Source organism: Schistocerca serialis, chromosome 12 (genome assembly GCF_023864345.2).
Source record: "Schistocerca serialis cubense isolate TAMUIC-IGC-003099 chromosome 12, iqSchSeri2.2, whole genome shotgun sequence".
In the NCBI taxonomy this organism is placed as follows: Eukaryota; Metazoa; Arthropoda; class Insecta; order Orthoptera; family Acrididae; genus Schistocerca; species Schistocerca serialis.
In genome coordinates, this window is record NC_064649.1 from 24,941,807 (window position 1) to 24,962,671 (window position 20,865).

General features: G+C 44.6%; 1 protein-coding gene across 1 annotated transcript in view; it reads left to right on the top strand.

Annotated features, from left to right (window-relative positions):
* The window catches only part of LOC126428366 (glutamate-rich protein 2), a 294,147-nt gene that overhangs the window by 240,554 nt on the left and 32,728 nt on the right, over positions 1-20,865 (top strand). Inside the window, exon 3 of the mRNA XM_050090296.1 lies at positions 11,939-11,996. Coding sequence (XP_049946253.1) covers positions 11,939-11,996 — 58 coding nt within the window. The remainder of the gene's footprint in view (positions 1-11,938; positions 11,997-20,865) is intronic.

The following is a 20,865-nucleotide window of genomic DNA, read 5'->3' on the forward strand; positions in this document are numbered from 1 at the left end:
GAAGGATCCTTTGTTGTATGATTATATGATAGCGGAACAAACACTGGTAGCAGTTACTTCTGTAAAATATCTGGGAGTATGCGTACGGAACGATTTGAAGTGGAATGATCATATAAAACCATTTGTTGGTAAGGCGGGTGCCAGGTTGAGATTCATTGGGAGTGTCCTTAGAAAATGTAATCCATCAACAAAGGAGGTGGCTTACAAAACACTCGTTCGACCTATACTTGAGTATTGCTCATCAGTGTGGGATCCGTACCAGGTCGGGTTGACGGAGGAGATACAGAAGATCCAAAGAAGAGCGGCGCGTTTCGTCACAGGGTTATTTGGTAACCGTGATAGCGTTACGGAGATGTTTAGCAAACTCAAGTGGCAGACTCTGCAAGAGAGGCGCTCTGCATCGCGGTGTAGCTTGCTCCCCAGGTTTCGAGAGGATGCGTTTCTGGATGAGGTATCGAATATATTGCTTCCCCCTACTTATACCTCCCGAGGAGATCACGAATGTAAAATTAGAGAGATTAGAGCGCGCACGGAGGCTTTCCGGCAGTCGTTCTTCCCGCGAACCATACGCGACTGGAACAGGAAAGGGAGGTAATGACAGTGGCACGTAAAGTGCCCTCCGCCACACACCGTTGAGTGGCTTGCGGAGTATAAATGTAGATGTAGATGTAGAATCTGGACCAACAATGCCTTGGTGATCTTGTGGACAGTATGCCACGACGAATACAGGCGTGCATCAATGTAAGAGGACGTGCTACTGGGTATTAGAGGTACCGGTGTGTACAGAAACCTGGACCACCACCTCTGAAGGTCTCGCTGTATGGTGGTACAAGAGGCAATGAGTGGTTTTCATGAGCAATAAAAAGGACGGAAATCATGTTTATGTTTCTCTCTATTCCAATATCCTGTACAGGTTCCTGAACTCTCGGAACCGAGGTGATAAACTTTTTTTGATGTGTGTATCTTCATATGCTGTAAACACCGATTTTACCTGCCGTCCGAGAGGGGTCTGGAAACGAAAGATTTTGTCTACAACAAGGGGGCGCTCCGCCACACTACCACAGAGATGGCAGAGGCTACTTGGATGAAAATGTTCCTGGACGACGGATAGGTCGAAGAGGAGCTGTTGAGCACCCACCACGGTCTCCAGAACTTACACCTCTTGACTTCTACCTACGGGGGCGTTGAAAAATGAAGTTTATCCACAGAAGGACGCGCGGTCTGAGGCGCCTTGTGACAGCCCCCGTCGGATGTTGGAGTCCTCCCCCGGGCATGGGTGTGTGTGTTGTCCTTGGCGTAAGTTAGATCAAGTAGCGCGTAAGCTTAGGAACGGATGACCTCAGCAGTTTGGTCCGATAAGACCTTACCACAAATTTCAATTTCAACAGAAGCCAGTTACACTGAACGAGCTGTGAGAAACCATCGAGGCGCCCTGTGTGGCTATCAACCCGGCAACGCCGACAGCCGTGGTTCGGTCAACAGTTCAGCGGCATCGACGTTGTTTGGCTGATAATGGGGGCCGTTTTGAACACACAAAGTACCCTTCCCCCCGTGAAAGAATTGTGACGGTATGCCATTTTGTGCCGTTAATATTGACTATTAAAGAGTGTCTTCATTTTTCTGGACACCTCTGTATTTAACTAAAACTCAAGACTGAAGTACATTATGAAAGTAACGTGACGCGTTTTTTGGCGTTTGTGTGGTAACAAGTAAAATGCTTCTTCAAAGAGTTTATTTTGCGCAGTGCTCCCTTCTCACATCGTTCTTGATGTAGTTTTAAGACCCCTTGACTTAATGGATTTGAACGTATTTGGTGGAGCAGCCCTGTGATGTGCTAAGAACGCCTATGGGATTTAATCTGGCATGAAGACAAAGGTGAAAAGGGGTAGATAAACGGACAGCAAGAATTTGCTAGAATTCACTGCGTCCGGGGACAGGAGTGGATAGCCACACGTTGCTAAATCCCCGCCTACAGCAGGCCGCTCCAAACCAGTGGCAGATACAAAGGGGGGCGCCCCCGCCCCCCCGCCCCACCGCCCCCCCGCCGCCCCCTCCCCCCCCCCCCCCCCCCAGTCAGCCAGCACGCTATTCGATCGTTTCCTTCGACAATCGACTCGACTGAATCGAGTTATAGAGTAGTTGTACTTTCATATGTAGCACGCGCGTCTGCAACATCGTATTTTATACCTTTCTGTCTGGCACGTAGATAGCTAACACACTCGCTGCAGTCACACTGTCAAACGAGACGGATCGAGCGACATGATGCTGTTATTCAATTCGCAGCTGATCTCGTGAACAGTTTGCAATGTTCTTAAGGAAATACAGCGTTGGATGGATAGAACAACGGCTGCCAAAGCCAATACTCTCCTTCGAGCTCTGTCTAATTGGGAGTTTATTATCACTCTGTTCACACTGAGTGACGTTATGAGTGTAACATACCCAGTCAGCAAAATCTTACAAGACCCTAGCTAGGACGTCGCGGCGGCAAAAGCAAAATTAGATTCGTCGCTCAAGGTATACGACGGCATGAGAGCTAATGCTGATAGCGACTTTGCTCGTATAATTAAAGAGGCGAAGACAGTTAGGGAAGAGTTAGACGCGGAGATGAGTGTTCCTCGTCTCACGACAGACAAAGACACAGCGAAAACTGTGATCATAATGACGCTAAAACATATTGGAAAAGAACTGTTTTTCTTCCAACACTGGACCATGTTACGACTGACATGTGAGAACGTTTTGCTGAAGAACATATTTATCATTTAAAATTCAATATACTTTTGCCCTCACAGCTACTGAAACATGACGGTAATGACATGGCACATAAATTAAATAAGTGCTTAACTGAACTACCGTACTTTGAAGAAGAATCACTACTTGTGATTAAAAACAGGCTAATGGGAGAGATTCCTTGATACCAGCAAACGACCTTAAACGCCCTTAATGGTAATGATTATGTCATGCAAGTGTTGTCTGTTTGTCCTAGATCTGACTATCCTACTTTGCACACGCTGTACAGAATACACTACTGGCCATTAAAATTGCTACACCACGAAGATGACGTGTTACAGACGCGAAATATAACCGACAAGAAGAAGATGCTGTGATATGCAAATTATTAGCTTTTCAGAGCATTCACACAACGTTGGCGCCGGTGGCGACACCTACAACGTGCTGACATGAGGAAAGTTTCCAACCGATTTCTCATACACAAACAGCGGTTGACCGGCGTTGCCTGGTGAAACGTTGATGTAATGTTTCGTGTAAGGAGGAGAAATGCTTACCATCACGTTTCCGACTTTGATAGATGTCGGACTGTAGCATATCGCGATTGCGGTTTATCGTATCGCGACATTGCTGCTCGCGTTGGTCCAGATCCAATTACTGTTAGCAGAATATGGGCTCGGTGGGTTCAGGAGGGTAATACGGAACGCCGTGCTGGATCCCAACGGCCTCATATCACTAGGAGTCGAGATGACAGGCATCTTATCCGCATGGCTGTAACTGATCGTGCAGCCACGTCTCGATCCCTGAGTCAACAGATGGGGACGTTTGCAAGACAACTACCATCTGCACGAACCGTTCGACGACGTTTGCAGCAGTATGGATTATCAGCTCGGAAACCATGGCTGCGGTTACCCTTGACGCTGCGATGGTCTACTCGACGACGAACCTGGGTGCACGAATGGCAAAACGTCATTTTTTCGGATGAATCCAGGTTCTGTTTACAGTATGATGATGGTCACATCGGTGTTTGGCGACATCGCGGTGAACGCACATTGGAAGCGTGCATTCGTCATCGCCATACTGGTGTATCACCCGGCGTGATGGTATGGGGTGCCATTGGTTACACGTCTCGGTCACCTCTTGTTCGCATTGACGGCACTTTGAACAGTGGACGATACATTTCAGATGTGTTACGACCCGTGGCTCTACCCTTCATTCGATCCCTGCGAAACCCTACATTTCAGCAGGATAATGCACTACCGCATGTTGCAGGTCCTGTACGGGCCTTTCTGGATACAGAAAATGTTCGACTGCTGCCTTGGCGAGCACATTCTCCAGATCTCTCACCAATTGAAAACGTCTGGTCAATGGTGGCCGAGCAACTGGCTCGTCACAATATGTCAGTCACTACTCTTGATGAACTGTGGTATCGTGTTGAAGCTGCATGGGCAGCTGTACCCGTACACGCCATCCAAGCTCTGTTTGACTCAATGCCCAGGAGTATCACGGCCGTTATTACGGCCAGAGGTGGTTGTTCTGGGTACTGATTTCTCAGGACCTATGCAACCAAATTGCATGAAAATGTAATCACATGTCAGTTCTACTATAATATATTAGTCCAATGAATACCCGTTTATCATCTACATTTCTTCTTGGTGTAGCAATTTTAATGGCCAGTAGTGTATTTGCTTGTCTACCTCCATCTATTGCCACAGTAGAAAGAAGTTTTTCAGCACTGCAGTGTACAAAAACATGGCTGACGTCGACAATGAAGAAGAGTCGACTTAATGACTTAGCTCTGTTGAACACTGACCCTGACATTGATTGCCAGGAAGAATAGGTGCATAGAATTAATTATTTAAGGAATAGAACGCAACTGTAACTTTTTGTATCATAAGATGGCATTGTCTTGTATATGTGTATAATCAGTTTAAATAATATTTACTTAAACTTTGCATGTGACTTGGCTATTTTTTTTATAAGTGTAAAAGTAAAGGTGGCTCAAGATACCTTCAGCGCTCCCTCCTTGAGATTGTTCTGTATCTGCCACTACAGGATTTAATCCGGCATGAAGACAAAGGTGAAAAGGAGTAGATTAACGGATGGTAAGAATTTGCTAGAATTCACTGCGTCCGAGGACAGGAGTGGATAGCCACTCATTGCTAAATCCCCGCCTACAGACCGCTCCAAAATGCTTTGTTCGCTCCCCTTTGTTTGCTCCCGGGCGAGGGGATAAGAAACACGCTTTGGAGGGCTTTGTTTTGCTCAAAGAGTTTGCCCAACTGGCAGCAAGATTAATGTCCTGGATTTAGGCTCTAAATCCATTTTATGCTTCAGAGCCGAAATACGGCTCTCCTTTTTCCTTAGAACTCTACATAAATTAGTTTTTTATACATCCGCATTCTGTAATAACTCAGGGTTTCTCTCTCTCTCTCTCTCTCTCTCTCTCTGCTTTGGCAGCCCAAGAACGTTTCGACACTTGTACGACATCTTCTGTGACTCTCATTCTACATGTGTGGTACAGTACGCTTCCTATTCACGTATTCCTGTTTTTTCAGGATCTGTTCGCCTGTGAAATACGTGAAGACTGACTGCTTATAAACTTCTGTGTGAACTGTAACTATCCTTATCTTTCAGAGTGAATTTTCACCTTGCAGCGGAGGGTGCGCTGATGTGAAACCTCCAGTCACATTGAAACTGTGTGCTGGACTTGGAATCGAACCCGAGACTTTTGTCTTTCGCAAGCGAGTGCTCTATCCACTCTTAGGAAGCGTCAAATCGGTGCAAAGTCCGATGCAGGGTGAAAATTCCGTTTGGAAACAACCTTCCCAGTCTGTAGCTAAGCCACGTCTCTGCAGTATCATTTCTCCCAAAAATGATGATCCCATACGGTGTATAGGAAGTGTTTGGAAGGTAGGAGGCGAGGTACTGGCGAGAATAAAGCTTTGAGAAATCGTGCTTGGGTAGCTCGGTGGGAAGAGCTCTTGCCTGAGAACGGCAAGCTTCGAGTGCGGTCCAGAACACAGATTTAATCTGCCAGGAATTGTCAGGTTAATCTTGTCTTCGCGCAGTCCATGCAGAGCGATACATTGGGGGCTTTAGCATAGTCCTAAAGTCTTCACTTAATATTGGAACTTCAGACTATGGAAGTACGCTGTCGCCAGATAGTTTTCGTCCGCCAGTTCAGTTTTTTCGCCATCTCTGTGGCACTCCCCATGGTTCAAAGAAACTTGTGAGCATTAGTACTGCCCTTCGGTGTACACGTGCGATATCCCTTGTTAGACCTGTCTGTTACGAGTCCCACACACCTGAGCGGTATTCCAGCATCTGTCACAACGATTGGTGTTGTAAGCAGTCTCCTTTGCAGATGTACTGCATTTCCATAATACACTACTGGCCATTAAATTTGCTACACCACGAAGATGACGTGCTACAGACGCGAAATTTAACCAACAGGAAGAAGATGCTCTGATAGGCAAAAGATTAGCTTCTCAGAGCAGTCACACAGGGTTGGCGCCGGTGGCGACACCTACAACGTGCTGACGTGAGGAAAGTTTCCAACCGATTTCTCATACACAAACAGCAGTTGACCGGCGTTGCCTGGTGAAACGTTGTTGTGATGCCTCATGTAAGGAGGAGAAATGCGTACCATCACGTTTCGGACTTTGATAAAGGTCGGGTTGTAGCCCATCGCGATTGCGGTTTATCGTATCGCGACATTGCTGCTCGCGTTGGTCGAGATCCAATGACTGTTAGCAGAATATGGAATCGGTGGGTTCAGGAGGGTAATACGGAACGCCGTGCTGGATCCCAACGGCCTCGTATCACTAGCAGTCGAGATGACAGGCATCTTATCCGCATGGCTGTAACGGATCGTGCAGCCACGTCTCGACCCCTGAGTCAACAGATGGGGACGTTTGCAAGACAACAACCATCTGCACGAACAGTTCGACGACGTTTGCAGCAGCATGGACTATCAGGTCAGAGACCGTGGCTGCGGTTGCCCTTGACGCTGCATCGCAGACAGGAGCGCCTGCGATGGTGTACTTGACGACGAACCTGGGTGCACGAATAGCAAAACGTCATTTTTTCAGATGAATCCAGGTTCTGTTTACAGTATGATGATGGTCGCATCCGTGTTTGGCGACATCGCGGTGAACGCACATTGGAAGCGTGTATTCGTCACCGCCATACTGGTGTATCACCTGGCGTGATGGTATGGGGTGCCATTGGTTACTCGTCTTGGTCACCTCTTGTTCACAGTGATGGCACTTTGAACAGTGGACGTTACATTTCAGATGTGTTACGACCCGTGGCTCTCCCCTTCATTCGATCCCTGCGAAACCTACATTTCAGCAGGATAATGCACGACCGCATGTTGCAGGTCCTGTACGGGCCTTTCTGGATACAGAAAATATTCGACTGCTGCCCTGGCCAGCACATTCTCCAGATCCCTGACCAATTGAAAACGTCTGGTCAATGGTGGCCGAGCGACTGCATCGTCACAATACGCCAGTAACTACTCTTGATGAACTGTGGTATCGTGTTGAAGTTGCATGGGCAGCTGTACCTGTGCACGCCATCCAAGCTCTGTTTGACTCAATGCCCAGGCGTATCAAGGCCGTTATTACGGCCAGAGGTGGTGGTTCTGGGTACTGATTTCTCAGGATCTATGCACCAAAATCGCGTGAAAATGTAATCATGTCAGTTCTAGTATAATATATTTGTCCAATGAATACCCGTTTATCATCTGCATTTCTTCTTGGTGTAGCAATTTTAATGGCCAGTAGTGTATTCCACAAATGAACCAATGCCTGCCACCTACTACATCTACCACTGAGACTATGCGACACGATTTCACAGCGCTACAAATTATTCCTCTCAATTGTTTGTACGGGCTTATTGATTCTATTTATGGATACTGATATTTTCGTCATAGCATATCAGGTATCTGAGTTTGTGAAGTGCACGATTTTACATTTCTCAATAGCTGAAGTAACTTGGTAATTTCATGCACCACTTTTGACATGTTACTAATACATGGCTGGATGTCTGTGCAGCTTGTTTCCAGGGAGTAATTGACCCCCCCCCCCCCTCCTCCATTCCCCCACACTTACGATCCTTTAAAATGCACACATTTCTCTCGACGGGACATTCACTGTTGATACTCATCATGCATCATGAAATCCACTGCAGTTGCATACATTATTTGTTCCTAAAAAGGAAAGACTGAATGGACATGGGGTGGGTAATTTCCATTCAGTTTTGAGCAAAAGCATGTTTTTGACCCATCTCAATGTTTATGACATTATATCTCCCGAACAATCGGTCGCACAATCGTATAATTTTGCAGGTACATCCGGTGGTATATGTCGAAGATGGCTGCAAAGCTAGGTTGCGAATAGAGTCGGTAGAAAGACGTAATAAATTAAAACGTCATGTCTGTTCCTGAACTTCTGCTGCACAAACAACGAAAATGTAGAACGTGATTAACTTGTTTTCCTTTCATCACTTCGGGGGGGGTGTGAACGACGAAAACTTTCGTGAAGGTTTGAAATTATGTGTAAAATTGGTGGAAGTCGCTAAATGCTCTGGTACCTCAAATAGCGCATGAAAGAAGTCAGAGTATTTGCGAGCCGTCCGTTTTGCTGCCTCAGGGTTAACACACAAATACTAACTGTAATACTTCTCTTTAAACTTTCAGCATGAGGTTACACACTTAAGAGGCAAAACATTATCTACCTGTACACCTACATCCATACTCAGCAAGCCACCTGACGGTGCGTGGCGGAGGGTACTTTGAGTACCTCTATCGGTTCTCCCTTATATTCCAGTCTCGTATTGTTCGCGGAAAGAAAGATTGTCGGTATGCCTCTGTGTGGGCTCTAATCTCTTTGATTTTATCCTCATGGTCTCTTCGCGAGATATGCGTAGGAGGGAGCAATATACTGCTTGGCTCCTCGGTGAAGGTATGTTCTCGAAACTTCAACAAAAGCCCGTACCGAACTACTGAGCGTCTCTCTTGCAGAGTCTTCCACTGGAGTTTATCTATCATCTCCGTAACGCTTTCGCGATTATTAAATGATACTGTAACGAAGCGTGCTGCTCTCCGTTGGATCTTCTCTATCTCTTCTATCAACCCTATCTGGTACGGATCCCACACCAGTGAGCAGTATTCAAGCAGTGGGTGAACAAGTGTACTGTAATCTACTTCCTTTGTTTTCGGACTACATTTCCTTAAGATTCTTCCAATGAATCTCAGTCTGGCATCTGCTTTACCGACGATTAATTTTGTATGGTCATTCCATTTTAAATAACTCCTAATGCCTACTCCCAGATAATTTATGGAATTAACTGCTTACAGTTGCTGACCTGCTATATTGTAGCTAAATGATACTGGATCTTTCTTTGTATGTATTCGCAGCACATTACACTTGTCTACATTGAGATTCAGTTGCCATTCCCTGCACCATGCGTCAATTCGTTGCAGATCCTCCTGCATTCCAGTACAATTTTCCATTGTTTCAAACCTCTCGATTATGACCACCTACTTAATAGCTTCTTTATCCGTCTTTGGAATGAAATACATCATTGATACTGCGTATCAGGAAAGCGACAGATGGTAGGTTTGTGGGCGTATGTGGCGTTAAATGTCTACACACAGGACATGTACTTCGCGTAAATAACGGGCCGCTGATTTGTGCATGTGGTGATGGCGCCCGATAGCGACTCAGATGGATTTCAGAGAATTTGCATCGGGCGAAGTTGGTCGCCGAGACATCCAGGCGAGTTCTCTATAATACTGCTCAAACCTTTGTAGCACTGTTCTGGCTTCGAGACACAGACAACTATACTGCTGAAAGATGAGACCGCTGTCGGGGAAGGCACCAAGCATGAAGGGATGCAGGTGGTTCGCAGCTGCCAGCGTGTCTTCGATTACTGCCACAGGTCCCATAAGAGCGCTGCAGAAAGTCCGTCATAGCATAATACTGCTCCCGCCAAACTGTATCCCTGGCGCGCTGCACGTTTCGAGTCGCATTTCACCTCGATGACGCCGTTTGTGTTGACTCGACCTAAAGTAGCAAAAACTTTATTCACCCGAAGAGCCGGTACATTTCCATTGACGAAGGCCGAATTCCGGTGGTTCCGTTCCCACTGCGATCGTAATTGACGATGTCGTTGGGTCTTGTAATATTATTGGTATTTCCGTCCTATGAAAGCTTTGAGTACCCTTTGAAAGACATTTGTTTTGTATAATTTACATAACTGTAAAGATGCGCATCTAGCGCGGACGCTAATACATCGATTGCGCAGTCAAAGAAACATTTTAACAGAAGCTGAACTGTCGTTCCGCTTCGATCTAAATAAAAGATGACAGTACAAAAAAAAAAAAAACTTTTGTAGATCTTCAGATTTTAAGGTACTGCTGCTTGTAATATGAAAACGTAAAGGAGGTCGACTTTAAGTTAAAAAAGTGAGCGGTCTTGCTAGCGTGCAGACAACATTATTAATTAATAAAATTAAAGTAAGTCATGTTCGAAACTGTAAATCAGCAAGTTATTGTTATCGGAGGTGTTGAACAGTGCAAGAATTTTCTTTAACGAAAGGAGAAAAGTAATGACAGTAATTTGTGACAAAAACGTGAACCAAGGAAACAGCACAGGACAGGCTGAAATCTGATCGCACCATACTGTTAAAAAAAAGTACTTATGTAAGTTATATTGTTTATAAACAAGCCCTAATTTGCTAGTGAGAATTGTTTGAATACATTTAGTGTTTACCAGACTTCTTATTCTGTTCTTTTTCCTTTATACTTTTTTATCCTCCATGCCATATTATTTTTATAAATGTCAAACAGCCTTTACTACAGCAGAGAATACTGCGGCATCCTGGTCGTAGACAGAACGCCGCTCTTTGTCTTCTATACAACTCATAGCTGCCCCATCTATTAATAATTTCATTTGTAAATGCATTTTTTTACTATTCATTGTTAAAGGTCCCTTAGGTAATTATAAAATTCATGCTGATTACGTAAAGATATCCGGGTTGTTCTTTTCCAAATAATGGAAGCCTTTGCGTAATCAAAAACTAGCCTCCTCCTGACTACGATAAGGAGCCGACCAGAAGACGGACGTCTTCGACCGCTTTCGTGTCTCCTGTGGCAAAGCTGTGCCAAACTGGGAACACGGCATTCTAGTATAAAGTACAGATTTAAATTGAAAGAATTGAGATATATTTAATAGTAATAATTTTTTTTATCATACTAGAGACTACATGTGAACACGTGAGCGTGGTCTGCTGCGAGGCTCCATGTTCAACAATGTACGATGAACGGTGAGCTCCGAAACACCTGTGCGTGCACCAGCATTGTGCTCTTTAGGGAGAGATGCCACAGATCAGCACCTATCCTATTTTACAGAGCAGACAAGCCTGCGAACCTCACATTCTGCGAGGAGTCGTGAACGTCCAACCATTTAGAGACTAGCGGTAGTTTCACTGTTCTTCTAGCTCTTTTCGTAGATGCTCACGACAGTAGCACGTGAACATTCGAGCAGGTTCACCGTTTCAAGATAATCGTCCACAGGCTGTACTTAATAATAGTCTGTCCTTTGTCAAAGTCGCTTATCTCAATGGATTTCCCTATTTGCAGCCCATGTCTTCGCTAGGGTTATCCCCCGTCCGTTTCCGCTCCGCTTACATACTTTCGTCACTGTGTCACATGCCCGCAACGTTACCACGCGACACCCACCGTCGCGGTGGGCAGTTATCATCATGTTTTGGCTTATCAGTGTACATCTCTTAATGATTACATTGTTACAACATTTTAAACTCTTGAATCAGTCAGTAATTACGCGAGCTCGCAGGAGAGCTTCCGTAAAGTTTGGAAGGTAGGAGACGAGATACTGGCAGAAGTAAAGCCGTGAGGACGGGGCGTGAGTCGTGCTTGAGTAGCTCAGTTGGTAGAGCACTTGCCCGCGAAAGGCAAAGGTCCCGAGTTCGAGTCTCGGCCCGGCACACAGTTTTAATCTGCCAGTAAGTTTCACATCAAATTTTTGCTTCTCTTTTGCAAGCCATTAGACAGGAAATCTATAGCTGGTACCAGGTTCTCAGCTCCAGTCGCCTGGTAATACGGATGTTATAGATTACTGCTTTAACTGACTATAACTGAGTCTATATGCCCGACATGACAGTATACTTTTCTTTGTTTCCGCAGTTCCTGTCTGCGCTGATGTTGAAGGACTACGAGGCAGCCCTCAAGTACTGCAAGCTCAGTAAGTATTCCCGCCACATCAGTACTCTTCACCATTACATGTATCCAGTAGTCTAACTTAGCTTGCGATGGGTGCCATGGATTAAGAATATTTCAAAAGCTTACTAAAAGGCTGGATTACGGCGGGGGGGGAGGAAGAAGATGGAGTATGTGGAGGAGGGAGCAGGGAAGGCAGAGAGGGGAAGACCCACCACAAAGAAAAAAACAATAAAATGAAGACTGCCTTCCCACATTCAGGCGGAAACGACAGAAGGAAACAACCCTGTGCGTGGACTATATTAAACGGATCGAAAAAAAATTATACAGAATGTTCGGAAATTCCCGATACAAATTTCTAGGACAGGAAGAAGGGAGTGAGTACATCATATTTTCAATAGAACCAATGTCCAGGAACGTACCGGTTTCCTTCTAGGACGGCTTCAATTCAGATGTTTAACTCATTCACTTCCGCCTGGGGAACTGAATTAGGCGTGACGCAGTACAATTAAAGGTGGCAATTCGAAAGAAAACATATGACTTAAGCACATTTGTTTGTTGTTGTGGTCTTCAGTCCTGAGACTGGTTTGATGCAGCTCTCCATGCTACTCTATCCTGTGCAAGCTTCTTCATCTCCCAGTACCTACTGCAGCCTACATCCTTCTGAATCTGCTTAGTGTATTTATCTCTTGGTCTCCCTCTACGATTTTTACCCTCCACGCTGCCCTCCAGTACTAAATTGGTGATCCCTCGATGTCTCAGAACATGTCCTACCAACCGATCCCTTCTTCTTGTCAAGTTGTGCCACAAACTCCTCCCCAATTCTACTAAATACCTCCTTATTAGTTATGTGATCTACCCATCTAATCTTCAGCATTCTTCTGTAGCACCACATTTCGAAAGCTTCTATTCTCTTCTTGACTAAACTATTTATCGTCCACGTTTCACTTCCATACATGGCTACACCCCATACAAATACTTTCAGAAACGACTTCCTGACACTTAAATCAATACTCGACGTTAACAAATTTCTCTTCTTCAGAAACGCTTTCCTTGCCATAGCCAGTCTACATTTTATATCCTCTCTACTTCGACCATCATCAGTTATTTTGCTCCCCAAATAGCAAAACTCATCTACTAGTTTAAGCGTCTCATTTCATAATCTAATTCCTCAGCATCACCTGATTTCATTAGACTACATTCCATTATTCTCGTTTTGATTTTGTTGATTTTCGTCTTATATCCCCCTTTCAAGACACTGTCCATTCCGTTCAACTGCTCTTCCAAGTCCTTTGCTGTCTCTGACAGAATTACAGTGTCATCGGCGAACCTCAAACTTTTTATTTCTTCTCCCTGGATTTTAATACCTACTCCGAACTTTTCTTTTGTTTCCTTTACTGCTTGCTCAATATACAGATTGAATAGCATCGGGGATAGGCTACAAACCTGTCTCACTCCCTTCCCAACCACTGCTTCCCTTTCATGTCCCTCGACTCTTACAACTGCCATCTGGTTTCTGTACAAATTGTAAATAGCCTTTAGGTCCCTGTATTTTACCCCTGCCACCTTCAGAATTTGCAAGAGAGTATTCCAGTCAACATTGTCAAAAGCTTTCTTCAAGTCTACAAATGCTAGAAACGTAGGTTTGCCTTTCCTTAATCTTTCTTCTAAGATAAGTCATAGGGTCAGTATTGCCTTTCGTGTTCCAATAAACTGATCTTCGCCGAGGTCGGCTTCTACCATTTTTTCCATTCGTCTGTAAAGAATTCGTGTTAGTATTTTGCAGCTGTGACTTATTAAACTGATAGTTCGGTAATTTTCACACTGTCAACACCTGCTTTCTTTGGGATTGGAATTATTATATTCTTCTTGAAGTCTGAGGGAATTTCGCCTGTCTCATACATCTTGCTCACCAGATGGTAGAGTTTTGTCAGGATTGGCTCTCCCAAGGCCGTCAGTAGTTCAAATGGAATGTTGTCTACTCCAGGGGCCTTGTTTTTGTTTGTATTAACACTTAATCATTACATATTTACATCGTTTCCAAACAAACAAAAACCCAGCGTACTGTACGTATAGAACAGTACTGATGCATTACAACAACTGCTCGATGTGGCGACCACCACCGTTGTTACAGACACTGCAACTACAAAGCATGTTCTGATATACACTCTCCATCCCACCTCGCGAGTCTCTTCAATTTCTAGTCCAGCAGCCAGAACTCATACCAGCAGATCAGATTCTCCTCTTTCTCTACGGGAGTCTCGTAAATTAAACTTTGTAGACGTTAAGTGACACCAGGTAACCGTTTGACGTACTACAGGTCTTACCGTATACCATGTAGCATTCCAGGACAAGCAACTCTGAGACTTTTCTCTTTCCCTCAGCAGACCTGGACGCGTTACACATCTGAACTGACGCCGTCGTCGAACGGACATTGGTTCTTATGCAAAATGTTCTGTACTCGATGTCCTCTACAAGTCTCTAACGGAAATTTCAGAACACCCTATACAAACACACATCAAAAAAAAGTTTTGCATTACCTCGGTTCCGAGAGTTCCGGAACCTGTACAGAAAATTGGAATAGAGATCAACATAAACATCACAACCCTTTTTACTGCTCATGAAAACCATACATTGCCTGTTGTACCACCATACCGCCAGACCTTCAGAGGTGGTGGTCCAGATTGCAGTACACACTAGTACCTCTAATACACAGTCACGTCCTCTTGCATTGATACATGCCTGTATTCGTCGTGGCATACTTTCCACATTTCATCAAGGCACTGTTGGTCCAGATTGTCCCACTCTTCAATTGTGATTCGGCGTAGATCCCTCAGAATGGTTGGTGCGCCGTGTCGTTCATAAATAGCTCTTTTCAGTCTATCCCAGGCATGCTCGATAGGGTTTATGTCTGGAGAACATGCTGGCCACTCTAGTCGAGCGATGTTGTTATCCCGCAGGAAGTCATTCACAAAATGTGCACGATTGGGTCGCAAATTGTCATCCATGAAGACGAATGCCTCGCCAATATGCTGCCGATATGGTTGCACTATCGGTCGGAGGATGTCATTCACGTATCGTACAGCCGTTACGGCGCCTTCCATGACCACCAGCGGCATTCGTCGGCCCCACATAATGCCACCCCAAAACAGCAGGGAACCTCCACCTTGCTGCACTCGTTGGACGGTGTGTCTAAGGCGTTCAGCCTGACCGGGTTGCCTCCAAACACGTCACCGACGATTGTCTGGTCGAAGGCATATGCGACAGTCATCGGTGAAGAGAACGTGATGCCAATCCTGAGCGGTCCATTCGGCATGTTGCTGGGCCCATCTGTAACGGGCTGCATGGCGTCGTTGTTGCAAACATGGACCTCGCCACCGACGTCGGCAGTGGAGTTGCGCATCTTGCAGCCTACTGCGCACAGTTTGAGTCTTAACACGACGTCCTGTGGCTGCAACAAAAGCATTATTCAACATGGTGGCGTTGCTGTCAGGGTTCCTCCGAGCCATAATCCGTAGGTAGCCGTCATCCACTGCAGTAGTAGCCCTTGGGCGGCCTGAGCGAGGCATGTCATCGACAGTTCCTGTCTCTCTGTATCTCCTCCATGTCCGAACAACATCGCTTTGGTTCACTCCGAGACGCCTAGACACTTCCCTTGTTGAGAGCCGTTCCTGGCACAAAGTAGCAATGCGGACGCGATCGAACGGCGGTATTGACCGTGTAGGCATGGTTGAACTACAGACAACACGAGCCGTGTACCTCCTTCCTGGCGGATTGACTGGAACTGATCGGCTGTCAGACCCCCTCCGCCTAATAGGCACTGCTCATGCATGGTTGTTTACATCTTTGGACGGGTTTAGTGATATGTTCGAACAGTTAAAGGGACTGTGTCTGTGATACAATATCCACTGTCTTCAGGAGTTCTGGGAACCGGGTGATGCAAAACTTTTTTTGATGTGTGTGTATAGGGATATATAAGGTGCTACAGGAGAAATGGTAACACTCAGGGATAGGCAGGAACAATCATTTGAAGCGAAACAGTCTAGTAAACATGAGTTCTAAGATGCATGCCTTAAGAGTTATGAGCACCTGTTCAGTAGAAGACATGTGTTTCACTGTAGAAAAGATGAACAAGTTCTCATACTTCATAAGGTATGCCTTTTAGAGCCATCATTTACCAGATTTTTTTGCTTCAAATAATCATTTGCGTCATACCTTGTGCAGAGATTCTTATATGTGGTACCTTAATATGTTAGTTGTTTCTTCTCTGCATTCAACAGTCTTCCCACAACCAGGTCACAAACTTTACAACCTGATGTTTTCTGGACGACCGTAACTGCACCACTAAGTGGACTATGCCTGTCAGTATAGACTAACCGTTTTGCATCCATGCGTCTACGTCTCAATACTTGATCTGCTTCCTAGGGGGAAAACAGATAAACATTAATGGCTTCTTCCTGTCACATGTGCTTGGAGGTACTAACCGAACTAAAAACATCATACTTATAATGGCTACAATTATTACTGTGCAAACGAAGTAAATACAGATGTAATGTTGTTCAGTACTCCGTCCTCAGTCAACAGTAGAAATATCTGCGCTTTACCTGTCACGCCCTATGTATATACATACGTATACATATTTCATTCGTATTTGTATACATATTTCATTTGTATCTCTAGCGAATTTCGCCTTGCAGTTTCATATGAATTCTGAAGAAACTTCTAATTCTACCAGTAAGTGACTGTCGTTTGGAGGAAAAAGAACTGTCGCTGCCAACTGTCTCATTCACCACCGTTTTACACCATACAACTCTAGGGAGAACATTACCCATATCTGAGGCACTCAGTCGTGTGGTACGAATTTTGGCCCGAGACAAAATGATTGGCTCCTTCTGACGCATTGATCAATCCATACGTTTAATATATCCCAAGTCAGCTATTTGCCGGCAGGAATCAGACACAGGTCGTTTTCGGACGTTTGTAGACGTCAGCCCTTCTCATCGTAACCCACTTGATTATAGGCCCATATCGTTAACGTCGATATGCAGCAGAGTTTTGGAACATCTATATTGTGTTCGATTCGAACATTATGAATTACATCGAAGAACAGACAGAAATTCCGAAATCAGATACTGGATTGTAAGGCGTACCCAGGAGCAGACAAAGGGGGGGGGGGGTTGGTTTGGGGGAGGAGACCAAATAGCGAGGTCATCGGTCTCATCGGATTAGGGAAGGACTGGGAAGGAAGTCGGCCGTGCCCTTTCGAAAGAACCATCCCGGCAAATGCCTGGAGCGATTTAGGGAAATCACGTAAAACCCAAATCAGGATGGCCGGACGTGGGATTGAACCGTCGTCCTCCCGAATACGAATCCAGTGTGCTAACCGCAGCGCCATCTCGCTCAGTGCCCCGAAGAAAACGGTCTATTGACACACAGTCAACATGGGTTTAGGAAACATCGTTCTTGTGAAACACAACTAGCTCTTTATTCGCATGAAGTGTTGAGTACTATTGACAAGGGATTTCAGATCGATTCCGTATTTCTGGATTTCCGGAAGGCTTTTCACACTGTACCACATAAGCGGCTTGTAGTGAAATTGCCTGCTTATGGAATATCGTCTTAGTTATGTGACTGGCTTTGTGATTTCCTGTCAGAGAGGTCACAGTTCGTAGTAACTGAGGGAAAGTCATCGAATAAAACGGAAGTGATTTCTGGCGTTCCCCAAGGGAGTGTTAATGGCCCTTTTGCTGTTCCTTACCTATGTAAACGAATTGGGAGACAATCTGAGCAGCCGTCTTAGGTTGTTTGCAGATGACGCTGTCGTTTATCGACTAATAAAGTCATCAGAAGATCAAAAAAAATTGCAAAACGATTTAGAAAATGTATCTAAATGGTGCGAAAATTGGCAGTTGGCCCTAAATAACGAAAAGTGTGAGGTCATCCACATGAGTGCTAAAAGGAATTCGTTAAACTTCGGTTACGCGGTAAATCAGTCTAATGTAAAGGCCATAAATTCAACTAAATACCTAGGAATTACAATTACAAACAACTTAAATTGGAAGGAACATACAGAAAATGTTGTGGGGAAGGCTAACCAAAGACTGCGTTTTATTGGCAGGACTCTTAGAAAATGTAACAGATCTGCTAAGGAGACAGCATACACTACGCTTGTCCGTCCTCTTTTAGAGTACTGCTGCGCGGTGTGGGACCCTTACCAGATAGGACTGACGGAGTACACTGAAAAAGTTCAAAGAAGGGCAGCACGTTTTGTATTATCGCGAAATATGAGAGAGTGTCACTGAAATTACACAGTATTTGGGCTGGACATTATTAAAAGAAAGGCGTATTTCGTTGCGACGGAATCTTCTCACGAAATTCCAATCATCAGCTTTCTCCTCCGAATGCGAAAATATTTTGTTGACACCTAGCTGCATTGGGAGAAACGATCACCGCGATAAAATAAGGGAAATCAGAGCTCGTACGGAAAGATATAAATATTCGTTCTTTCCGCGCGCTGTACGAGATTGGAATAATAGAGAATTGTGAAGGTGATTCGATGAACCCGCTGCGAGGGACTTAAATGTGATTTGCAGAGTATCCATGTAGATGTAGATGTAAATGTAGATGTAGATCGTGATCCCCATCCCTAGCGGAAGTAGGGGTATCTCCCTCCCACTGTATTTTTACACAGGTAATGAGTCACGTATAGACAAAATTTGGTTGAAATTGCTTTAGACGTTCCCGAATTATGTTTTTTATGTCACTGCCATTTCAACCCAAAACCTCAGTCATAGAGGTGCTACGGGTATCTTGCAGTAATTTTTCAAGGTGGCAAGCGATACGTGCGCCAATTTTAGTAGAAATTCCTTCAGGCGTTACAGAGATATGCCGACATGTTACTGTCACTTTTCTAGGCTTTTTTTTTTTTTTTTTTTTTTTTATAGGAAATTTTGCAATACCGATCAGTAGCCTGAAACTTTCTCTGCCCTGTATGGCATCTTCTGTGACTATAAGTGTTCCCAAATCTCTTCTTGTCTCTTTCAGCTATACCGTGGAGTTTTTTAATTTGAAAATGAAACTGAAAATTTTCTTGGTTAGCCTAATTGTCATTCATTCTGTGAATATCAGCGTAAAACTGTATTCTCCTCTTCTTATTGTGTGTGTGTGTGATTGTTTCTTTATAAATCTTCATTTCTCCTCTTCGTCCTGTTGTTATCTTTGTTCTTTCGTGGTCTTCAATTTTTTTTCTGAGCATTTTCCTTTCTTTTTTCCAGTGTAATACATTCATGTGGGTACAGTGCTTTCGGTTGAATTACTGTTGCGTACTGTTTAATTTTTGCGTGGAACGATAATGGTCTTTAATTATATCGGCTTTGGGTGAGTTTGTATGTTAATTCCATTTTCTTTGGTCTTCCATTCTCCCACATACTTAAAGTTGTCAATTCGTCTGTTGTTTCTGTGTTGTGTTTGTACATATTTTCCTCAGTTGTGCATATGTTCAATGTATTCTGTTTCCTCATATGATATTTGTAATCCGGTTTTATCTGCAATTATGGTACGTGTTTCTGTCATTATTTTTGCATCTCTTTTGCCCTTAGAAGGTGTTGAGGTATCGTCAGCGAAAGCGAGGCATTTCACATCGAGTCCTCTTCCTCCTTGGCCTAGATATATTCCTTCGATGTTTTTCTCTTGTAGTCCTATATGCCAATCCCCCAGACATTGTCTAATAGCAAATTGGAGAGAATCGGTGAGAGCCCATCTCCCTGCCGAGCTCCTCTGTTACTGAAACTTTTCCTAGAATTTCAACTTTTGCAGTTCTGTCTGTGAATGCCTGTTCGACTAATTTTCTGGTGGCTTTGTCGAAGCGTGCTTCTTCCAATTTTAGGAATAACGTATGTCTGTCTACGAAACCGTTGGCTCTTTTGTTGTCAATGAAAGTAACGGCTGGGTTAAGGTTCCGTATTGCTCTGACCTTGAGGATTGTTTTCAAGTTAAAAAATTTGCTCTGAGGACGTTCTTCTTTTTGAACTCCACTTGGTGCTCGCCAGATGTGTGTTCTGCATGGTCTTCTATCTTATTTAGTAGAGCTTTTGATATATTTTTGTAGATGCCTGGAAGTAGAGACGGGCCTCGGTAACTGTTAGCGTCTGCCCTGTCTCCCTTGTTACCTAGCGAAGGAACTTGTGGTTTGTTTCCTATCCTCCGGTATTCTTTTGGATAGCGCCAGTTTGCCATGCACAGTATACTTTTCTCATGGAGGCATTCGACAGCTTTACAAACTTAGTCGTTTCTGAAATGCTTCTACCCTTCGCCAGAAAGCCAGTGATCACGCCCCTTCGGACGGTCAGATAAATCGCTCCGTTTCCAAATTATGGCGACGACAGCACTGTTTTCCGTGTCCCCCTGACGCCGTTTGTATACCCTCCAATGTTAGTGGTGCCACCTGCCATCTGTGAGTGGTTATTGCACGTTGACGTCGAACCTGGGCGATGGACAGTTAATATGACTCGGTTGTGTGATATTCCGTTTTCCCCTGGCGTTCTGTTGTTTCCCAGCTGGCCAGTGTACTGTTCAGTTTGATGCAGAGACGGTGGTTCTGAATGTGAGTTTTCCTTTTGAGAGTCTCTGAAAATAAGTCTTTGCGCTGGCTTCTCGCAGTTTATAAGCTTCTTGAAGTGTTACACTAGTAACTCGGAGTTGGCCGTTGGTACTTAGTTAGCCTGTTGAATCTTTGAAGTGAAGGCTCCATATCCACATCCAGCGACGCCTATGCGTTGAGGATGACACGGCGACCGGTCGGTAGCGTTGGAAGGAGTTTAGTTTTAGTTTTAAACCAAAACACGATGACGACTGCCCATCGCGACGTTGGATGTCGCCTGGTGACGTTGCGGGCA